Source organism: Macaca nemestrina, chromosome 7 (assembly GCF_043159975.1).
Source record: "Macaca nemestrina isolate mMacNem1 chromosome 7, mMacNem.hap1, whole genome shotgun sequence".
Taxonomy (NCBI): domain Eukaryota; kingdom Metazoa; phylum Chordata; class Mammalia; order Primates; family Cercopithecidae; genus Macaca; species Macaca nemestrina.
This window is the reverse complement of record NC_092131.1, coordinates 157,477,543-157,499,409: the sequence shown is the minus strand read 5'-3', so window position 1 is coordinate 157,499,409 and position 21,867 is coordinate 157,477,543. Positions and strand designations below refer to the sequence as shown.

At 40.8% G+C, this 21,867-nt stretch overlaps 1 protein-coding gene and 1 long non-coding RNA gene across 8 annotated transcripts in view; one reads left to right on the top strand and one right to left on the bottom strand.

Annotated features, from left to right (window-relative positions):
* Positions 1 to 12,969, top strand: part of LOC105491264 (CTD small phosphatase like 2) — a 110,699-nt gene extending 97,730 nt beyond the window's left edge. For all 7 annotated transcript variants that reach the window (XM_071066942.1, XM_071066937.1, XM_071066941.1 and 4 more), the window contains 3 exons: positions 3,428 to 3,554; positions 5,561 to 5,656; positions 8,013 to 12,969. In XM_071066942.1, coding sequence (XP_070923043.1) covers positions 3,428 to 3,554; positions 5,561 to 5,656; positions 8,013 to 8,078 — 289 coding nt within the window. In that variant the 3' untranslated portion in view covers positions 8,079 to 12,969. The remainder of the gene's footprint in view (positions 1 to 3,427; positions 3,555 to 5,560; positions 5,657 to 8,012) is intronic.
* Positions 12,970 to 19,099: 6,130 nt separating this feature from the next.
* Positions 19,100 to 21,796, bottom strand: LOC139355449 (uncharacterized). Its single transcript, XR_011606102.1, has 2 exons — positions 20,927 to 21,796; positions 19,100 to 20,062 (listed from the first exon to the last, which is right to left on the bottom strand). It is a non-coding gene; the product is annotated as an uncharacterized lncRNA (long non-coding RNA).
* Positions 21,797 to 21,867: the final 71 nt, after the last annotated feature.

Here is a 21,867-nt window from a genome sequence, read left to right as displayed (position 1 = left end):
CCAGCCTGGGCAACAAGAGCAGAACTCTGTTTCAAAAAAAAAAAAAAAACTTTAATAGCTGGCTGCTTTCTTTCTCTTTCTTTCTTTCTCTCTCTCTCTCTTTCTTTCTTTCTTTCTTTTTCTTTCTTTCTTTCCTTTCTCTCTCTCTCTCTTTCTCTCTTTTTCTCTCTTTCTCTCTCTCTCTTTCTCTCTCTTTCTTTTCTTTTTTGAGGCAGTTCTTACTCTGTTACGTAGGCTGGAGTGCAGTTTGTGATCTCTGCCTTCTGAGTTTAAGAGATTCTCCTGCCTTAGCCTCTCAAGTAACTGGGACTATGGGTGCATGCATGCCAGCACACCTGGCTAATTTTTTGTGTTTTTAGTAAAGACGGGGTTTCATCCATGTTGGCCCGGCTGGTCTTGAACTCCTGACCTCAAGTGATCCACCCACTTTGGCCTCCCAGAGTGCTGGGATTACAGGTGTGAGCCACCGCACTCAGCCCAGCTGGGTATTAATTTTCTTAAATACTTTTCCCATGTTGTCTTACTGGAAAATCCTAAACTGTATTTTGTGCTGTTAACAGTACCTTTATTATTCAGTGGTTGCAAGTACGCTGAAAGACTTTTCCTAATGTTCATATTTTGGAGGGTTTTTTCTTCTAAAGTTGTGGTATCTTTTTTTTTAATCTAAAGGGTCAAAATAAGTAAGCTGCAGTCACACAAATGGGAAATGGTATTTTCTATTCACAAAAGTATATTGTAATTTATACTAATTTTACCTCACTTTACTAAAGTATACCCAGTGATTTTGTTTTGATGACTTCATTCATTATAATGATTTCTATTCGGCACCTCCAATATTCCAGGAAACAGTGGTGAGCAACACAAGCTCTTCCCTCTTGGAGCTTTCATTTACTAAAGAGGAACAAATGATAGTCATGCTGTGACAATGTGTTATAAATTAACAATCCTCTTTTAAACCAGATTTATAAAACCTACACACTTGAGGGTTTCCATGTGTTCTTTCTAGTTGTATTTTGAAAAATCTTAAACAAAAGCTTCTATTTTTGTTTGTTTGTTTGTTTTTTTGACACAGAGTCTTGCTCTGTTGCCCAGGCTGGAGTGCAGTGGTGTGATCTTGACTCACTGTAAACTTTGCCTCCCAGATTCAAGTGATTCTCCTGCCTCAGCCTCCTGATTAGCTGGGATTATAGGCGCGCATCACCACGCCCAGCTAATTTTTGTATTTTTAGTAGAGACGGGGTTTCACCATGTTGGTCAGGCTGGTCTGGAACTCCTGACCTCGTGATCCGCCCACGTTGGCCTCCCAAAGTACTGGGATTACAGGCGCGAGCCACCGCGCCCGGTCAGCAAAAGCTTTTCAAACAGTAGATTGTGAGTGCTATAGGGAATTGTCTGTGTTGGTGATAAGATAGACTCTAAGAAATTCCTATGATCTAGGCTGGGCGCTGTGGCTCACGCCTGTAATCCCAGCACTTTGGGAGGCCAAGGCCTGCAGATCACGAGGTCAGGAGTTCAAGACCAGCCTGGCCAACGTAATGAAACCCCATCTCTACTAAAAATACAAAAAAACATTAGCTGGCCATGGTGGCACAGGCGCCTGTAATCGCAGCTACCTGGGAGGCAGAGGTTGCAGTGAGCTGAGAGTCTACCATTGCACTCCAACCTGGGCAACAGTGGGAGACTCCGTCTCAAAAAAAAAAATAAAGAAGAAAAGGAAAAAAGAAATTCCTGTGATCTCTAAATCTCATGAGTTTCTAAAGAAGCAAGTCTACTCACATGGAAGAGTAGACTTTGATGACTGGTACAAACTGCTCTTTGATGACTGGTACAAATAGTTTTCTTCTAAAAATGCAAATATGCTGTACACCCTCAGATTCCTGAGTGAATAATTGGAAGGTTTTTACTGTAATTTAATTAAAATAACTGTAGTATCCACGTACAGATTCATTTGTCTCCTTTCTCAGTGAGTTTGCCACTATTGGTGAAGAGGCATCAACAGTGACTTGAATTTACATGCTGTATCTGCCTGTCCAATTTCCTCATATCCAATTGTTTATAGAAATAAAACAATGAATCTTATTTAGGCCCAACCAAGGCTTGAATTAAGTTACTTAGTCTTTTTTGTTTGTTTGTTTTTTCAAAGTAGAACTGACTAAACCTTCCAGGGGCCAGATGATCATTTGACTGTGATTGTTAAAGTTATTCCTTATAAGAAGGGGGAAAGAACTGCTTATACATTTTGTCTGTTAAATTCTTCCTTTTTGCCATACCAACTGGCACTGATAATTTTAAGGTTGAGTTTTTGTTTGTGTGTGTGTATATGTAGATTTTTATTTATTCTTGGTAGCAGTGCGACATATTTTGTGGGTAGAAAATACCCATTTCTTGAAACTGCATAATTTAAAATACAGGTCCAAATAGGTCCTAGGTTTTGCAAAATTGTTAGTGTGATTAAGACACAAGGAAGACAACTTACTAATTATTAATATATACAGAATAGAGTACTTCAAGGTAGAAAAAAATTATTATATGTATCAATCATTAGTAATGTTCAGAGACTAATATTTTGGGTATAAATTGAGATTATAATAATCACTTTAGTATTTATTATTGTAAATGCTTTAATAGCTTTCTAAAATGATGTAGCATTTTTCTGTTTGGGTGAAACATCGGTTTACATTTATAATACTTGATACTTAAATCTGAATTCCTCATTTCATTTGATCTCTGTTTTTTCAAATGATCATACACATATACTAAAAGAAAGGGGTGTTTAGGAAAAGTTGAAATGATGGAATGTTTTGGTCTTAGTACCTTTTCTCAAAAAGTATAAGGAAATCTAAAAAGCATTTTTTCAAATGCCAACACAGAAACATTCCTTCTTATATTTTCTATTCTGGCATGTACAGGGATAGGGAGGCTGTGTGGTCCACTGGTTAGAGCCAAGGACTGGGAGCCAGGAGGATCCTGGGTTCCAATGCGGGGCTAACCACTGACTTACTGTGTGACCTTGGGCAAGTCACTTGACCTCCTTGTGCCTCAGTCAACCATCTGGAAAATTGGTTAAAAAGCAGGACCTCGCTGACATCCAGATGCTGCATCTGAGCTGAGCTTTCCTGGGTAAATAAATTACAAAAACAATTTAGAGTTTTTAATCCCCCTTTATAATTTAATTATAACATTTTGGGATAAACTCAAGTTCTTTAAGGCCTAGTAATATTTGGTTGTAAGCTTTCAGTAATTGCTAAGAATTTTTATAGTAAAATGGCAGCCCAACGCTTAGGCCCATATTTGTGTTTGAATTTCCTTCAAGAGAGAAAATAATATGGCTTAACCTGTAAAGCCTATGGTATATATGTATGTGTATATATGTTCTACTTTTTAGAAAGTTTTTTTTTTTTAAATTTGTTTTTATTTTTATGTTTAGGCACCGGCTTTTCCGTGAACATTGTGTTTGTGTACAAGGAAACTATATAAAGGACTTAAATATTCTTGGAAGAGATCTTTCAAAAACTATAATAATTGACAACTCACCACAAGCCTTTGCATATCAGGTAGGAAGAAAGTTGATAGATAAACTCAGATTGGAAAAAATACAATGAAGACACATGCTGCCAAACAGAATATGATGGGAAAAGAAGAGAATTTTCACTGGTGGAATTTCCCTTTAATGTGTCATTGTTTTAGAATTAGAAATGACAAAGTAGTATATTCCTTTTGGAAAATTTTTACTTAAATGACATGCAGCATAAATGAAGAAAAACTTGAGTAAGAAAACTATAAGATAAGCATCATTTAATAGCATTCTTATCAGTTATTAAATCAATAATTAATCAGTAATTTTGAGTACTATAGCTATTTTAACTATGTTCTTCTGGTTATTTGGTTTAATGTTCTGAAATATTTTCTTAGACTATTTTATCAATATATTTGTACCTTTTATTAGTATTTCTTTGACATGTAACTACAACTATAGATGAGTCATCCTTCCTTTTTTTTTTTTTTTGAGAAGGAGTTTTGCTCTTGTTGCCCAGACTGGAGTGCAATGGCGCGATCTCAGCTCACTGCAACCTCCACCCCCTGGGTTCAAGCGATTCTCCTGCCTCAACCTCCCAAGTAGCTGGGATTACAGGCACCTGCCGCCACGCCTGTCTAATTTTGTATTTTTAGTAGAGACAGTGTTTCTCCATGTTGGTCAGGCTGGTCTCGAACTCCTACCTCAGGTGATCTGCCCCCGCCGACCCCCCGCGCCCCGCTGCCTCCCAAAGTGCTGGGATTACAGGTGTGAGCCACTGTGCCTGGCTGATGAGTCATCCTTTCAAGGTATATTTTAGATTATGAATATGTCCATGTGATATGATTTCTTTCTGTTTTCTTTTCTGTCTTTCTGGGTTTTTTGTTTGTTTTTTTGTTTTTTTGAGATGGAGTTTTTCTCTTGTCGCCCAGGCTGGAGTGCAGTGGCATGATCTCAGCTCACTGCAGCCTCCACCTCCCGGGTTCAAGTGATTCTCCTGCCTCCACCTCCTGAGTAGCTGGCACTACAGGTGCACGCCACTATGCCTTGCTAATTTTTTTGTATTATTAGTAGAGATGGGGTTTTGCTATGTTGGCCAGACTGGTCTTGAACTTCTGACCTCAGGTGCTCCACCTGCCCCAGCCTCCCAAAGTGCTGGGATTCCAGGTGTGAGCCACCACACCTAGCCCCATGTGATAGGATTTCTTAGATTAGCTTCACAATAAGCAGTCCAGAATAGGGGTGATGGTAAGTGGATTGGAGTATAAACTAGATTTGTCCTTCTGTGTTTCAAAATGTCTGTAATAAAAAGAAAACAAGGGAAAAGCTGTATATGATATTAAGTTATATTTAGATCCTTACTTTTATTTGTTTACATTTAAAAATGTCTTTAAGAATTTCATCTTGGTTCCTAGATAAAATTATATCAATTATCCTTCATCTCATATACAACATTTAGCCTAAATTTTAAAATATTTTATCCCAGAGATTTTTCACCAGAAAATAAATATGGCTTATGTTCTTGTTTTTAGGCTCCTCTTCAATGAAATACCATTAATTTGTTAAGTTTCTACTATATTTCAGGTTATCCTGCTCGATGGGAATAGAATAATGAATGGGAGATATGGTCACTGTATTTAAGGGGAAAAAAGTATAGGCTTTTCTATATTCTCTTTAGATTGGTGGTATCCCATCTTTCACAGTGCCTATCTAGCATTGTACTAATTGTAACTATTTCTTGAAAGAATAAAGGAATATTTTAGTTATATTAATGATCCTTGTAAAATGTGTTTTAATGGAACTTTCTTGTTTAGTTTTATGTACTCTGAGAAGAAATGACACTGAAAAACCAATAGGCTTCAATTTATTTCCTTATCCTCTGTCTCTTGCACTCTTGAGTTGTCAAAGAAAAGTCTGGCGACATTACTTTTCAAAGGAACTTTTAAATCGGTGTTTACTTAATAAATCTTTGTTTATTTTTTAACTTTTTCCAAACTAGGCAAAATATAAGTAAAAGAGGATTTAATTACTTATTTATTGTTTTAGCTTTCTAATGGAATCCCTATAGAAAGTTGGTTTATGGATAAAAATGACAATGAACTCCTAAAATTGATTCCATTCCTGGAGAAGCTTGTAGAACTGGTAAGTATAGCTTATCTTTTTCTGTTGTGCTTTTGTTAGTTCAACTATATTGAAATAAATCTTTTTAAATGTCTTTGCTTTGTGTGTACTGACTTACAAAGTCAACTGTGAGCCAGGTCACAGGTGCCATCATAGGTGCCTGTAGTGCCAGCTACTTTAGAGTCTGAGGCAAGAGGATTGATTGAGCCTAGGAATTTGAGGTCATACTAGGCAACATAGTGAGACTCCAGCTCTTTAAAAAATAATAATGATGATGATAAAGTCATCTGTCATGGGAGATAAGGGCAAAGGTTGAAAAAGATTATGTGCATTTTCAAACTTTTTTGTTTTTTGAGGCAGGGTCTCGTTCTGTCACCCAGGCTGCAGTGTAGTAACATAATACTAACTCATAGCAGCCTTGACTTCCTGGGCTCAGTCAGTCCTCCTGGCTCAGCCTCCGGGGTAACTGGGACTATAGGCATGTGCCACCAAGCCTGGCTAATTTTTGTGTTTTTTTGTAGAGATGGGATTTTACCATGTTGCCCAGGCTGGTCTCAAAGTCATGGGCTCAAACTGTCTGCCCATCTCAGCCTCCCATAATGCTGGGATTACAGGTGTGAGCCACCATGCCCAGCCACATTTTCAGGCTTTATATATTATATTAAAATTATGCTTATCAGTATTTAAGAATGTATAGATTGAGTGTCTTTACTATTTCAGTGGTCTTTCTCTTACAAGTTGCTAAGCAGTTGTGTTAGAAATAACATTAAATTGGCCGGGCGTGGTGGCTCATGCCTGTAATCCCAGCACTTTGAGAGGCTGAGGCAGGTGGATCACTTGAGGTCAGGAGATCAAGACCAGCCTGGCCAACATGGTGAAACCCCCTCTCTACTAAAAATACAAAAATGAGCTGGGTGTGGTGGTGGGCGCCTCTAATCCCAGCTACTCTAGAGGCTGAGGTAGGAGAATCACTTGAACCTGGGAGGCGGAGGTTGCAGTGAGCCGAGATCGCGCCACTGCACTCCAGCCTGGGCGACAGTGAGACTTCGTTTCAAAACAAAACAAACAAAAAAACATTAAATTTTTCATTTTGGTATTATAATTCACATCTAGAATTAATGCTTATGCCACTGAAATTTTATTCTGGGAATTCTATTTCTATATCACATGGAACACTTAGCTTTAAAGACCTATGTAGATAGTAGAATTCCCTTTTACCTATCTTGGTTTGGCCTCTATTGCTTAATGAAACTTTGGCGGAGTGTAGTGGTACACACCTTTTTAATCCCACTGGTTTTGTTTGTTTGTTTGTTTGGGACAGGGTCTTACGCTGTCACCCAGGCTGGAGTGCAGTGGCGTGATCTCAGCTCACTGCAGCCTCCGCCTCCCGGGTTCAAGCGATTGTCGTGCCTCAGCCTTCTAAGTAGCTGATTACTGGCGCCCGCCACCATGCCTGGCTAATTTTTTGTATTTTTAGTAGAGACTGGGTTTCCCCACATTGGCCAGGCTGGTCTTTGAACTCCTGACCTCAGGTAATCTACCTGCCTTGGCCTCCCAAAGTGCTGGGATTACAGGCGTGAGCCACTGTACCCAGCAGTAATCCCACCATTTTGGAAGGCTAAGGTGGGAGGATTGCCTGAGGCCAGGAGTTTGAGAGTAGCCAGGGCAACATAATGAGACCTCATCTCTACATACATACATACATACATACATACATACATACATACATAAGCAAGCAAGCAAGCTGGGCATTGTGATATGTGCCTATAATTCCAGCTACTCAGGAGGCTGAGGTGGGAGGATTGCTTGAGCCCAGAAGTTTGAGGCTCCAGTGAACCAGGATTGTGCCACCGCATTCCAGCCTGGGTGAAAGAGCAAGAGCCTGTCCATTCATTCATTTATAAATAAACAAATCTTGGGAGGCCAAGGTGGGCAGATCACCTGAGGTCAGGAGTTGAAGACCAGCCTGGCCAACATGGTGAAACCCCGCCTCTACAAAATTCACAAAAAATTAGCCAGACATGGTGGCTGGCATCTGTAGTCCCAGCTCCTTGGGAAGCTGAGGCACAAGAATCGCTTGAACCCAGGAGGTAGAGGTTGCAGTGAGCTGAGATTGTGCCATTGCACTCCAGCCTAAGCAACAGAGCAGGACTCTGTCTCAAAAAATAAAAATTAAAAAAAAAAAAAAAAAAACTTCAATGACAATTTTTAAAAATCTAAATTTAACTGCATCTGTGTAGTGTTTCCGTTTGGCAAACAAAATATGTCATAAAATAAAAACTGGTATGTTTTCTCTGCAAGGTAAAAATATCTATGTTATGAGGATCATATCTTTGAAATTATATGCCTTTTTAAAAATTGTCTTTTTTCCACACAGAATGAAGATGTTCGACCACACATCAGAGACAGATTTCGCTTGCATGATTTGCTGCCCCCAGATTAAGTACAAAGACTTGTCAAATCACTGAAGGGGGAGAGAATGCAGGACCCTTTTGGACTAAGACAAAAACATTGCCATTACTGTTGAAATTTTGCATTTTTGTACCCCGTCTTGCTTTTCTTATCTTTGGTGCCCAATAATAATCAAGGGTTACAGAAAGAGACTTTATCTATCTCAGATCGAATACATATAGTAGGTAGGCTAAAACAGAAGAGTCTTTAGAACTAGTGCAACTCCAGTGAAATTTTTTTATGTACAGGACATCTGCAGTTTATAAAGAATTCTGTTTCTGCCACCAGCAGTTTGACCTGTAGTCACACAGGATTTTATGATAATAACAGAGATGAAAATGGACTTTTATTTTCTCTCTGTTTGGTGCTCTAAGTGGGTTTGTAGCCACTTTTCTGTTACTTTATGATTCTCATTTCAACAGGAATGGCCAGTAAAAGTTGTTTTATTTTTCCTGTTAAGGTTTATAACCTTTTTACATTTTTGACCTGTATTAGATTAGAATTTCATTATGCATTCCGTTTAGTTGAGGCGCTTCATAGTTTTCTGGAGATAGTCAGTTTTTAGTTTTTTATTATACATTTGAATGGCCGTTTTCCTGCTTTGTCTGCCTGCACATTGTATATTTGTTTAAAAATATTCTCTACTTTTAGTCCATGTAAGTTTCATTTAGAAAGACATGCATTTATATTTTGTTTCTGTAATATTCTACTGTAGGTGAAATCTTTTCAAAAATCAAGAGACTGGGTAGATAAGAATATATGAATGACTAATATACAAAAGATTTAAACCATTGTGATGGCGTATATTCTCAAATGGTAATATCTTGCAATGGCACACAGATTTAATGGATAAAGGTATACCTCAGACTTCACTGTGCTCACAAATCTTTGAGGAGAAAGTTTGGTCACCTGTTTGGCTTGATTTAGTTACTGTTGCCTTTGGTTTTCTCCAGGAATGAAGTATTCAGCACAGTGACTCAGTATTTTTAGTTATTTTGCATGGGCTGGTAGTACCTCTGTTATGCCCTCAGTTACAATCAATTTAAAACTGTGTAACAGTCTTGGTACCTAACAGTAGCTATGCATAATCCTGTGGCACAGTACACTCCCAAGCCACCAATGCAGTTAATATGCTCTCATAGTGGTTTTTCTATGCTATATGAAAATAGTCTTCAAGCCTTGGTTCTCTAATGCAGCTACCACAAGAGGTTGATATTTTTATAGTGGCGTGTAATCTCCTTTTCGGGAGGCTTTTTATGGAAGGTAGAATTTGTAAAAGTTCGTATGCTTTGCCTCTCAACTGCATTAACATGCCACAGGCTCAGACTGTTTTTGTGTAAAGGATGTCAAAGAACGGCACTTTTTCTAAAGAGAAGTTTGATATTTTGTATGCTTGTTAAGAAAGTACAGTATTGGAAATTAAAGGTGGACAACTGATAATTGAGGAGTATGTCAATTAATTTTTTATGTATATTACCTGTTTACTTGTACAACTTACTGTACAAATTACATGCAGCTTCATTTTCAAATGAATCCTTAAAATAAGGAAATCTTTTTAGGAAAACATTTAATTTTTGTATTTTTGATTTTAAAGGCATGAGTTATGTCAATTTTCAGTGTATTAATGAAGATTTTAACTTTTCATCAGGTTGAGTGTTTTCTTACTATATTATCTGTTGTGTATGTAGTTAGCATATTGTGTCACTGAACTGTTTAAAAATCTAGCATGTAGAGCAAGCCTGTTTTGTGGAAAATCCTTATTCATTAAAAAAATAATCATGGCAGATTTTCTGCAAAAAAAAAAGCAAAAGCATTTGCAATTCAGAATACTGATTTTTTTAATTTTATTTAAAGAAAGGTATTTTGCTTGCAGGAAAAAAATACTACAGATTCATTTTAATGAGAATCTTTGAAATGTATTTATCTTTAGGGCATCTGGGCATCTTTATGCTGTTTGTCTTCTGTCTTTCTTGAAATAAAATGTACATACGTTACCTTAACATATGCTCTTGCTCAAAATTGTGAACCTAGTTACATTTCTCCCTGCTCCCTTCCTTTTTGTGCTCAAACAGCGAAACCCAAAATTTATATAAGATCTGAACTTTCAGCATGCATTCTGTTTGCTGAAAGATTTCCTGATTTAGTGCATTCTCAAAGGGCTTTCCCATAATCTAAAGGGAAATGTAAGCACCTATTCTCTTGTGCCTGTGGGCACTTCAATAATAAAAACCAACTTTTTAAACTAGTCATCTTTTATCAATGATAAAATTGTTTTCAGTCCCACGCTAGGAGAGTTCTTTTAAGTCAGCTGATCAAGCATAAGATGCTTCCGTAAAGAAATAAACTAAGAAAATTTTATATGGCTTGAGAAAATTTCTTGAGGCCAAATTAGTATTTTTTTCTTCATTACTTTGAGTCATTTTAAATTTGTTAATACAAAATTTAAGATAATTTACAGAGACAATTTAGCCAGCTTCCTTCCACCTTAATATAATGTCTTGTCTTCCCTTTATCCTCTCTTTTCTTTATCTGTTGGTAGACATAAAAAATTTCCATTTAGTTAATCAGAGATGTATATTTTTTAAATTGAAATGTGCCCAGCCCCTTCAGCTCATACAGGAAACATGAACTCAAAAAACTTGACTAGTAAATGCAGGAGAGGTGGATACCTGATGAGATACAGCGAAAGTGACCTGTATACACATTACAACTCTGGAGTACATATTAAAGTCATGCTATTTCCAGTGGTAAATGTCTGGCTTTTAAGACATTCTTTTAAATATTTGTATCATTGTTAGGATGTTTTAATCAGTTGTTTTTTAATTCCATGTAATATATGTAGCCCTCATCAGATTTATATCACCGTATTTCTCCTTGTGTCCTAAGAGAATTGATGACAATTCGTAACCATAAATTGTTTTATATTAGCTAGTATGTATATTTATTTTTACCCAATGGCTTTATCTGTTTCCCAAAATTTGTTTGGGATTTGTTAAAAGCATTGTGTAACTTCTATAAACGGCTATTTTCTTGTAACTGTCAGTGAAATGAATGTGTACATTGTTTTTTTTTTTTTGTATTTCTCTGGGGTTTTTTTTTTTTTTTTTTTTTTTTTTCCTCCAAGGGTTAACAGAATGGTTTTTTAAAAAAATTATCTTTGGCCAATGACTTTTTCAGCTAGATCTTACTTTCATTCAACCTTCTAAAGAAGTTCGTTTCTCATTGTTTTGTTCCGTCAACTTGCCTGAAAGAGACTTCATCTCATCAATGAAGAAAGCGTTTCATTATTCCTACAAATCTTTCCTGCGAGCACAGAATTCTTCATAAGGACCAGATCTCTTTCATGTCTGTGTCAATCACATAAAGCTAAAATGTAAAGGACATTGAAGCCTTTATTTAATTGTACTAATATGATGGTGTTATATACTACATCATTAGCTAGTTAAGGTTTTCTGACCTGACTTCTCTTTGTCTTCCTAGGTATTTATTTGTTATCTCTTTTAATCTTGTGTATCTAAATTAACTTAGTTAATAGTTACCCACCGAATAACTATGCCAAGCAACTAGTAAAGAATGTTTATTTTATTTCCCCTTATAGGGGAAGAGTGGACTGGGAACAAAAATGTATGGGCCAAAAGGCCTTAGGGTTGTCATTCATTCACTTTCTTATTCCTCTTATGAGCTATAATTGAGTATAGTATTTTTTTAGTGGTGATGTGCTTATGTCATTACTTCTCGTGTCTTCCCCTGAGTTGAAAGCCTACAACGAACCTGTATAAAATACATTTAAGAATTTTCATAATACGAACCACAAAACTGGGTATCTTATATTGAAATGCTACTTAAGTTATTATTGGAATCCAAGTCTCACTAATTAGGATACATTTTTATAAAATGTTTCTCTGTATCTTGAATTGAAATTACTTGCCCAGAGGTGAGAGTTCTGGGGGTATAACATGATTTGAGATCTTTTTAAAAAAAGGGTGGGGTGGGGAGGAGAGAGTGACAAGTTTATACCAGTTTATGCTTTTGATATTAGTATTTTAAGATACATCAGTTGGTTCCTAAACCTGACCATTAGAATTACTCTGAGGAGCTCTTAAAATAGATTTCTGGGGCCTACCCCTGGAAAATTGTCTCACTGGATCTCGAGAGGGGTCTGAGAGTTCTGGCTTTTTTGGTTGGTTGGTTGGTTTTTCTTTTTTTTTTTTCTTTAAAGCTCTCCTGGTGATTCTAATAGCCAGTATTGGGAAATCAGTGTATTAGCTAAATGTGACACTGGTTTGAGAGTAGGCAACAGAATTAAAGTTTACCAGATATCTCTTTGTGGTAGAGTTTGTTTTTTTTTTTCTTTTTGTTTTGTTTTTTTTTAACTGGGACCAGATTTCACAGAACTTATTCAAGATACATGGAGGAATAATAAAGAAGATTGAGGCTACTGCTCATTATCATTTTTGTCTTTCATACTTTTTTAAGGGTTTGCATTTCTAGGACTTGGAATAGTTGACCATATACATAGCTAAAGGACATGTCCCTGAATGAGACCATTATATATATTACCTGTAAAATATTTCACTATTTTTTTATTTTATAAATCTTTGTAGAAATAAGCAATGAAATACTACTTTCATCTTTTGAAATGGGATTTTTCAAGGCAGTGTCCTTTTGGCATTAAGGTAGGGGGGAGTTAATATTCTCTCTGCCTGTTTCCACGTGAATCAATATAAAGTCATGGACATTTGAAAATCTCAATTTAATTTCTTCTTATTTACTATGCAGTATAGCCGTGAACAAGTAATGTAGATTTAGTTTTCTCATCTTCAAATGCCCTGATCACCCTACCTCACAGGGTTGTTGTGGGGATAAATAAAACTTTTATGGAAGCACTTCTCTTTGATGATATTTTATCAGCCATCAGAAACAATATAATTTCTAACAACATTTTTGTACAGTGTTTTTTTTTTTTTGTTTAGAAGAATATAATTTTTTTTCACATTACTTTCCCTTTTGATGTTGAAAAACAAAGGAAATTGAGACTTGGAGAAAGCTGTGACCCAAGACTGCAGTTCCTCTGGGAGACTTGAATTTAGTTATCACCATCATACTCTTATTTCCCAGTGCCTTGGCATTTTGTATGATTATGTTTGTACATGAATACAAAGCTTTCTCAAGTTTATAAGTCTATTTAGCCAACAAAATGTTCTTATAAAATGTAAGGAATATACAGTGGTACAAACGACCTACAGGTAATAATAATTCATTTTAAATGAAGAAAATTTCAAGTTCTAGGTGTACCTCTTTATTTTATAGTGTTTTCCAAAGATCACAGAGCTAGGACTAGAATGTAGGTCTCTTAATTACCATTACAGTGATGATTTTAGAAGGAAGGACATTATCACTGGAACTACTACGAGCAGAGGTGAAAAACACTTGAAGATACCAACCAGAATAAAAGGGGTTGGTTTTGAAAAGGAGAGATGAGATGGCAACAGCGAACCAGATTATAGTGTGCTAAGATGAGGAATATAGTCGTATGAGCTAAAATAATGAGCCAATGTAACTATAGCATAGTAGTGCTCTGGTCCCACACTAGTTTCTCTGATGAGACTTTGTGATAGCTATTTTCCCTAAGCTCCAAAGGAGTTTGATGCGCACACAGTTTTGAAAGCCACTTGAGAAGTAAGTGAGTGCACTATAACATTCTAATTCAGGCAGATAGTTGAGAGCATGGTCAATGAAAGCATGAAGTTCAGAATCAAAATTGAATTCAAGTCCCTGAAAACCCAGCCACTTACTAAGCCAGAGGGTTGTTACCTACCTTTCAGAATTACAAGGATCAAATGAAATGTCAGAAGCATGCTATAAACCATAAAGCAATATACAAGTAACATAAATGGAGATGTTAAAGCAGGTAGTTCTCAAGGATGGATGAGAACTCTATATGGGGCTCTGAGATGTTTGAAGCCAGAAGGCAGGAATAAGCAGTAGGATCAGGATATTGTAATACCACAGGACCACGGATGTCCGGGAGGGTTTTTAAGAAAGAGCAGTGGGTTGCATTTTTTAAAAGACCCATTAGGCCGGTTGGGGTGGCTCACGCCTATTATCCCAGCACTTTGGGAGGCTGAAGTGGGCAGATCACTTGAGGTCAGGAGTTGAGACCAGCCTGGACAACATGGTGAAACCCCATCTCTTGTAAAAATACAAAAATTAGCCGGGCATGTTAGTGCACACCTGTAGTCCCAGCTACTTGGAAGGCTGAGGCAGGAGAATCGCTTGAACCCAGGAGGCAGAGATTGCAGTGAGCCAAGATTGCGCCACTGCAGTCCAGCCTGGGTGACAGAGACTCTGTCTCAAAAAAAACCACTACTATGTATTAGGCACTATGCCAGGCTCTGTGAATGGTCTAGAAGGTGGCAAAACAGACAATGCCTTAAAATCTTAAAATCTACCAGTAGAGAAAGTCAAGATCCTTAAAATATTTGTTAAAGGGCTAAAGCTAGGCTTGGTTGTGGGGAGAGGAGGCTCAGTTAGGGGAGTAAATGATCAGGTGTGTATTTTAAAAGATCGCTTTGGAAATAAGAGTGGGTGGGTGGGAGGCCAGTTAGAAGTTACGTAACTGTCCATGCAAAGTATTCCCTTTCTCTAAGACAGTTAATGCACTGGATGATAGCATCATAGTGGACAGTCAGGTCAGAAGATTGTTAAGGTTCTGGGGAGAACCTCTGGGCTTGTGTGGTTTACTGAGAGCTTACTAACCATGTGGATTTTAGGCACTCCCTGAGGAAGGCATGTTTTTTCCGCTGGCCAGATAGGAATGGGAAGGTACTCTAGGATTTTACAGCACTCTGTAAGAGTAAGTATGGAAAAATATATGGAAGTTGAATGGAGACAGTTTCATGTCTTAAGACTCACGGGGGTAGGGTTTTGGATTTTTGTTTTGGCTTAAAATAAAACATTTTAACTTTATCAAATCATATAAATAAAAAACTTTTTATTTATTGAGATGGGATCTTGCTCTGTTGCCCAGGCTGGAGTGCAGTGGTGAGATCTCAGCTCCCTGCAACCTCTGCCTCCCGGTTTCCAGCGATTCTCCTGCCTCAGCCTCCCTAGTAGCTGGGACCACAGGAGTGCACCACGATGCTCAGCCAATTTTTGTATTTTTAGTAGAGAGAGTTTCACCACGTTGGCCAGGCTGGTCTTGAACTCCTGCCCTCAAGTGATCCGCCTGCCTGCTTTGGCCTCCCAAAGTTCTGGGATTACAGGCATGAGCCACTGTGCTCCGCCAAAATTTGTTTTTACATGTACTCTTTTTCCCAAGAAATCATTAGAAAAAACGTAATGACTCCATAATTTTGCACTTTTATAAACAGGAGTTTTGACCTACCCCTATTTCCAATTAAAACAATCTGCTCTTCAGCCTTAACCTAGTCCAACTTTATAAGATTTTGAGTCTGATGCTTAAAGTACTTCCTCTTAAAAAGAAACTATAAGGCCAGGCACGGTGGCTCACGCCTGTAATCCCTGCACTTTGGGAGGCTGAGGCGGGTGGATCACCTGAGGTTAGGAATTTGAGACCAGCCTGGCCAACATGATGAAACCCATCTCTACTAAAACTGCAAAAAATTATCTGGGCGTGCAGAAAATTATCTGGGCGTGGTGGCACAAACCTGTAATCCCAGCTGCTCAGGAGTTGAGGCAGGAGAATCGCTTGAACCCGGGAGGCAGAGGTTGCAGTGAGCAGAGATTGTGCCACTGCATTCCAGCCTGGGCAACGAGAGCAAAATTCCATCTCAAAAAAAAACAAGAACCTATAAGCACTCTGCTTCATTTGTGCTGTTCATTTACTCTTCTATAGCTTTAATGATGAAACCTTTTTTTTTTTTTTTTTTTTGAGATGGAGTCTGCTCTGTTGTCCAGGCTGGAGTGCAGTGGTGCGATCTCAGCTCACTGCAAGCTCCGCCTCCCGGGTTCACACCATCCGCCTGCCTCAGCCTCCCGAGTGGCTGGGACTACAGGCGCCCGCCACCCACACCCGGCTAATTTTTGTGTGTGTGTGTGTGTGTATTTTTAGTAGAGATAGGGTTTCACCGTGTTAGCCAGGATGGTCTCAATCTCCTGACCTTGTGATCCGCCTGCCTTGGCCTCCCAAAGTGCTGGAATTACAGGCATGAGCTACGGCACTTTTTTTTTTTTTTTTTTTTTTTGAGATGAAGTCTCACTGTCACCTAGGCTGGGGTGCAGTGGCACAATCTTGGTTCACTGCAACCTCTGCTTCCAGGGATCAAGTGATTCTCCTGCCTCAGCCTCCTGAGTAGCTGGTAGAACTCCTGACTTCAGGCAATCCACCTGCCTTTGCCTCCCAAAGTGCTGGGATGACAGGCATAAGCACTGCACCCGGCCATGATGAAACTTTTTTTGAGGTGGGCTGGCCCTGTCGTCCAGGCTGGAGTGCAGTGGCACAATCATGGCTCACTGCAGCCTCAACCTCCCAGGCTCAAGTGATCCTCCCAGTTCAGTCTCCTGAGTAGCTGGGACTTACAGGTGTGTGCCACCATGCCTGGCTAATTTTTTATTTTTTGTAGAGATGGAGTCTTGCCATGTTGCCCAGGCTAGTCTTGAAATGAGCTCAAGTGATCCTCCTGCCTCAGCCTCCCTAAGTGCCGGCATTTTAGACGTGAGCCATTGTGCCTGGCCTGGAACTTCTTGACAGAAGTTTTAATGTTAATTTGTTAAGAAACATTGATTACCTAGTCTGCTCATCTGTAAAATGGGAATACTGTCACTGTATTTGTGATTATAGAGCTCCCCTAGAGACTAACCTTTGAGTCACAAGTGTTTTTGTGTGTGTGTTTTGAGACAGTCTCACTCTGTTGCCCAGGCTGGAGTGTAGTGGCGTGATCTCAGCTCACTGCAACCTCTGCCTCCTAGGTTCAAGCGATTCTCCTTCCTCAGCCTTCTGAATAGCTGGAACTACAGGAGTGCACCACCACACCCGGCTAATTTTTTGTATTTTTAGTAGAGACGGGCGTCTCACCAGGTTGGCCAGCCTGGTCTTGAACTCCTGAGCCCGCCTCAGCCTCCCAAAGTGCTGGGATTACAGGCGTGAGCCACCATGCCTGGCACAAGTTTTTTGTTTGTTTGTTTGTTTTTGTTTTTGTTTTTTTTGAGACGGAGTCTCGCTCTGTAGCCCAGGCTGGAGTGCAGTGGCGCGATCTCGGCTCACTGCAAGCTCCGACCCCTGGGTTCACGCCATTCTCCTGCCTCAGCCTCCCTTGTAGCTGGGACTAGAGGCGCCCGCCACCACGCCCGGCTAATTTTTTTTTGTATTTTTAGTAGAGACGGGGTTTCACCGTGTTAACCAGGATGGTCTTGATCTCCTGACCTCATGATCCGGCCGTCTCGGCCTCCCAAAGTGCTGGGATTACGCGCCGGGCCCCGGCACAAGTTTTATGGACCAAAGGAAGTCCCTAACACATAGGTCTAGACTCTTGTTTTCCTGCTTCCTCATTTGAAAAAGCAGTATACGGCCGGGCGCGGTGGCTCAAGCCTGTAATCCCAGCACTTTGGGAGGCCGAGATGGGCGGATCACGAGGTCAGGAGATCGAGACCATCCTGGCTAACATGGTGAAACCCCGTCTCTACTAAAAAATACAAAAAAAAAAAAAAACTAGCCGGGCACGGTGGCGGGCGCCTGTACGTTGGCGGGCGCCTGTAGTCCCAGCTACTCCGGAGGCTGAGGCAGGAGAATGGCGTGAACCCGGGAGGCGGAGCTTGCAGTGAGCTGAGATCCGGCCACTGCACTCCAGCCTGGGCGGCAGAGCGAGACTCCATCTCAAAAAAAAAAAAAAAAAAAAAAAAAAAAAGAAAAAGAAAAAGCAGTATACACACCACTATAAATGAATTCTCAATTTCTGCTTTGAAAACAATGCTGCATGCACATAAGCCCATGAATTTTTCCATAGTACCTTCAACCCACATGCCCCAATTTTTTGTTTTGTTTTTGATAGAGTGTCGCCTAGGCTGGAGTGCAGTGGCACAATCTCGGCTCACTACAACCTCTGCCTCCTGGGTTCAAACCATTGTCCTGCCCCAACCTCCCAAGTAGCTGGAATTACAGGCATGAGCCACCACACCTGGCTAATTTTTGTATTTTTAGTAGAGACAGGTTTCACCCTGTTGTCCAGGCTGGTCTCGAACTCCTGACCTTAAGTGATCCGCCCGCCTTGGCCTCTCAAAATGCTGGGATTACAGGCATGAGCCACCATGCCCGGCCTTTTTTTTCTTTTGAGACAGAGTTTCGTTTTCGTGGGGTAGGCTAAAGTGCACTGGCGCGATCTCGGCTCACTGCAACCTCTGCCTCCTGGTTCAAGCGATTCTCCTACCTCATCTTCCCGAGTAGCTGGTATTACGGTGCCTGCCAACACGCCCAACTAATTTTTTTATTTTTAGTAGAGACAGGGTTTGCCATGTTGGCCAGGCTGGTCTTGAACTCCTGATCTCAGGTGCCTCGGCCTCCCAAAGTGCTGGGATTACAGGCGTGAGCCACCATGCCCAGCATTTTTTTTGTCGTTGTTTGTTTTCAGATGGAGTCTCTCCCAGGCTGGAGTGGAGTGGCACAATCTCGGCTCACTGCAACCTCTGTCTCCCGGGTTCAAGCAATTTTCCTTCTTTAGCCTCCTGAGGAGCTGGGGTTACAGGCATGTGCCACCACGCCCGGCTAATTTTTGTATTTTTAGTGGTCTTGGGGTTTCATCACGTTGGCCAGGCTGGTCTTGAATTACCTCAAATGATCTGCCTGTCTCAGCCTCGCAAAGTGCTGGGATTACAGGCATGAACCCGTAACAGGCGTGCCTGGCCAGTTTTCAGGTTTTTGACTTAAGCAACTAGTTGTCACTCAATCTCCAAAGGCATCCTCTGTCTTCTATTTCTCCCTTCCCCTCCTCCTCCATATCCAGTCAGACACTATATTAGTCTGGGTTCTCCAGAGAAACAGAATCAATAGGATGTGTATATGCAGAAAGAGATTTATTTTAAGGAATTGGCTTACATTATTCTGGGAGCTGGCAAGTCTGAAGTCTGCAGGGCAGGCAAACAGCCTGGAGACCCAGGGAGATTTGATGCTGCAGTCTGGAGGCTGAATTGCTTCTTCCTAAGGGTCTTGTCTTAATTTGAACTGACTGGATGCGGCCAGCCCTCATTATAGAGGGTAATCTACTTTAATCAAAGTCTGCTGATTTAAATGTTCATCACATCTAACAAATACATTCATAGCAACAACTACTAGTGTTTGACCAAAAACTGAGTAACATGAGTACCATTGTCTAGCCAAGTTGATACATAAAATTAACCATTACAGTCACTAAGTTTCATTGACGATGACCTTTAAATATTTCTCAAGTTGGTTTCTTCTTCTCCAATGCCATTGCTTTAATTTAGGCTTGTGTTCTTCTCATTTAATTAATTCATAAAATACTTACATATTCGTACTATGCCAAATGTTGGAGATACAATTGTAAGATTGTGTCCTTAGGGACTTATGTTCAATCCTTTTCCTGCCTTCTTTCTTGCCTCCTTCCAATCCAAATCCACATTTTTTTTTTTTTTGGTTTTGTCACTTTGATGCCCAGGCTGGAGTGTAGTGGCCAGAATGTGGCTCACTGCAGCCTCGACTGCCTCCGCCTTATATATATTTTATATATATATAAAACGTGTATATATATATATATATACTTCTTTGTTTTTGGTAGAGATGGGGGTCTCACCATGTTGGCCAGGTTGGTCTCGAAATCCTGGGCTCAAGCGATTCTCCCCATTTGGCCTCCCAGAGTGCCGGGATTACAGAAGTGAGCCACTGCATCGGGCCCCAATCCACCTTTATAAATGGCTGCCTGTAGATCATGGCCCCTCACATTTTAACTGGGCTGTAGAATATGTATTGAAGGACTCTCTTTATAAAATGTTTATTTGTAGAATCTGAAAAGATACACCGGAAAGGGGGAACAATGGTTACCACTAGAAAGAACGGAGCAGAGCAGCTGATCATTGTATCTACCTTTTTTTTTTTTTTTTTTTTTGAGACGGAGTCTGACTCTGTCTCCCAGGCTGGAGTGCAGTGGCGCAATCTCGGCTCACTGCTGCAACCTACACCTCCCGGGTTCAAGTGATTCTCCTGCCTCAGCCTTCCCAGTGGGTGGGATTACAGGTGCCCACCACAGGCCGTGTGTGTGTGTGTATATACATATATGTATGTGTGTGTATATACATATATGTATGTGTATATATATACATATATGTATGTGTATATATATACATATATGTATGTGTATATATGTGTATGTGTGTATATATATGTATTTATTTTTATTTTTTTGGTGAGACGGGGCCTTGCTCTCTTGCCCAGGCTGGAGTGCAGTGGCGTGATCTTGGCTCATTGCAACCTCTGCCTCCTGGGTTCAAGCAATTACCCTGCCTTAGCCTCCCCAGTAGTTGGGATTACAGGCGTCCGCCACCACACCCAGGTAATTTTTGTATTTTCAGTAGAGGCGGGTTTTCACCATGTTGGCCAGACTGGTCTTGAACTCCTGACTGCAAGTGATCCGCCCCCCTCGGCCTCCCGAAGTGCTGGGATTACAGGCGTGAGCCACCGCGTCCTACCCACGTATCTACCTTTTTATCACATGAATGTTGTACCAAGTTCGTGTATTACATATTTGAAAATAAATTGCGAAAATAACAAAAACAAAATCCATGAACTGGCTAGCCCTTTAAAATCCTGCGGGGGAGCCCAGTGGCCCAAGGGCGAAGTTTAGCCCGTCTTGCCCTTTCTGGTCAGTGTACCTGTTCCGTTTATCTCTGACTGCGCCACTCAGTCAGGTGAGGGACCACTGGAGTTCTTTCTACCGGAAATGCACTTCAGCAAATGCCACTTGCTCTCTCCAACTTCACTTTCGCCAGCGCCTACCTCAGGAAGCCTTCCTTCATCCTCCGGCCCCCGCCACCGCTAATGTTATCCTTTTACATTCAACCTCATAATGCTGCTTTTTGTTGCAGTCATCACAGTGTCGAAATTTGTTTACATGTCTATCTTTGCTACTTGATGGAGGACAAAGATACACCTTATACCTAGCATAGACCCCAGGAGGTCCGAAATTGTTCTGGGAAAGAAAAAAAAAAATCAATGTGCTGGCCTCAAAGCGGCTCAACAGAAAGGGAAAAGCCTCGAAGACTGAGGCTCTCTTCGATTCCTTCGTGACTAACTCGAGGCAAACATGCCAGGAACGCGGCTGTCACCACCCGCTCCTGCATCTGCGCCCGGCGCCCGCCGGATTCCAGAGGGATCCCCTCCGCCTAGCGCGCGACAGCTCCCTCTGGGGTCCCGGAAGCCCGGCCACCGCCCCCGCAGGCGGGCATGGCCTCAGAGCCTTCTTCTGAGCGCGGCGTGGGTATCCGCCCGCGGCCATGGACCATGATCACAGTGACCAGAGGGACGGCCCACCCTCAGGTTGAAGCGGGGTAGGCATTGGCAGGGGACGGGCGACGAAGACTGGCGAGGCTCAGGCGCCAGGCAAAGAACCACCCTACTAACTTCCTGGCACTTACGTTTCCTACCCGGGGCCCAGAGTCGGGTGGCGGTCTTCCAGCTCCACGAACTCCACTGCTGTTCTGTGTCGTAGGGAGCAGGAAGCCCGACCCAGCACTCCTCCGCCCCCTGTACCCCTCCCTCTGCTCCCTGTATCCCTCTGCTCCTCCCTCCGCCCCTCTCTCCGCCCCCTCCGCCC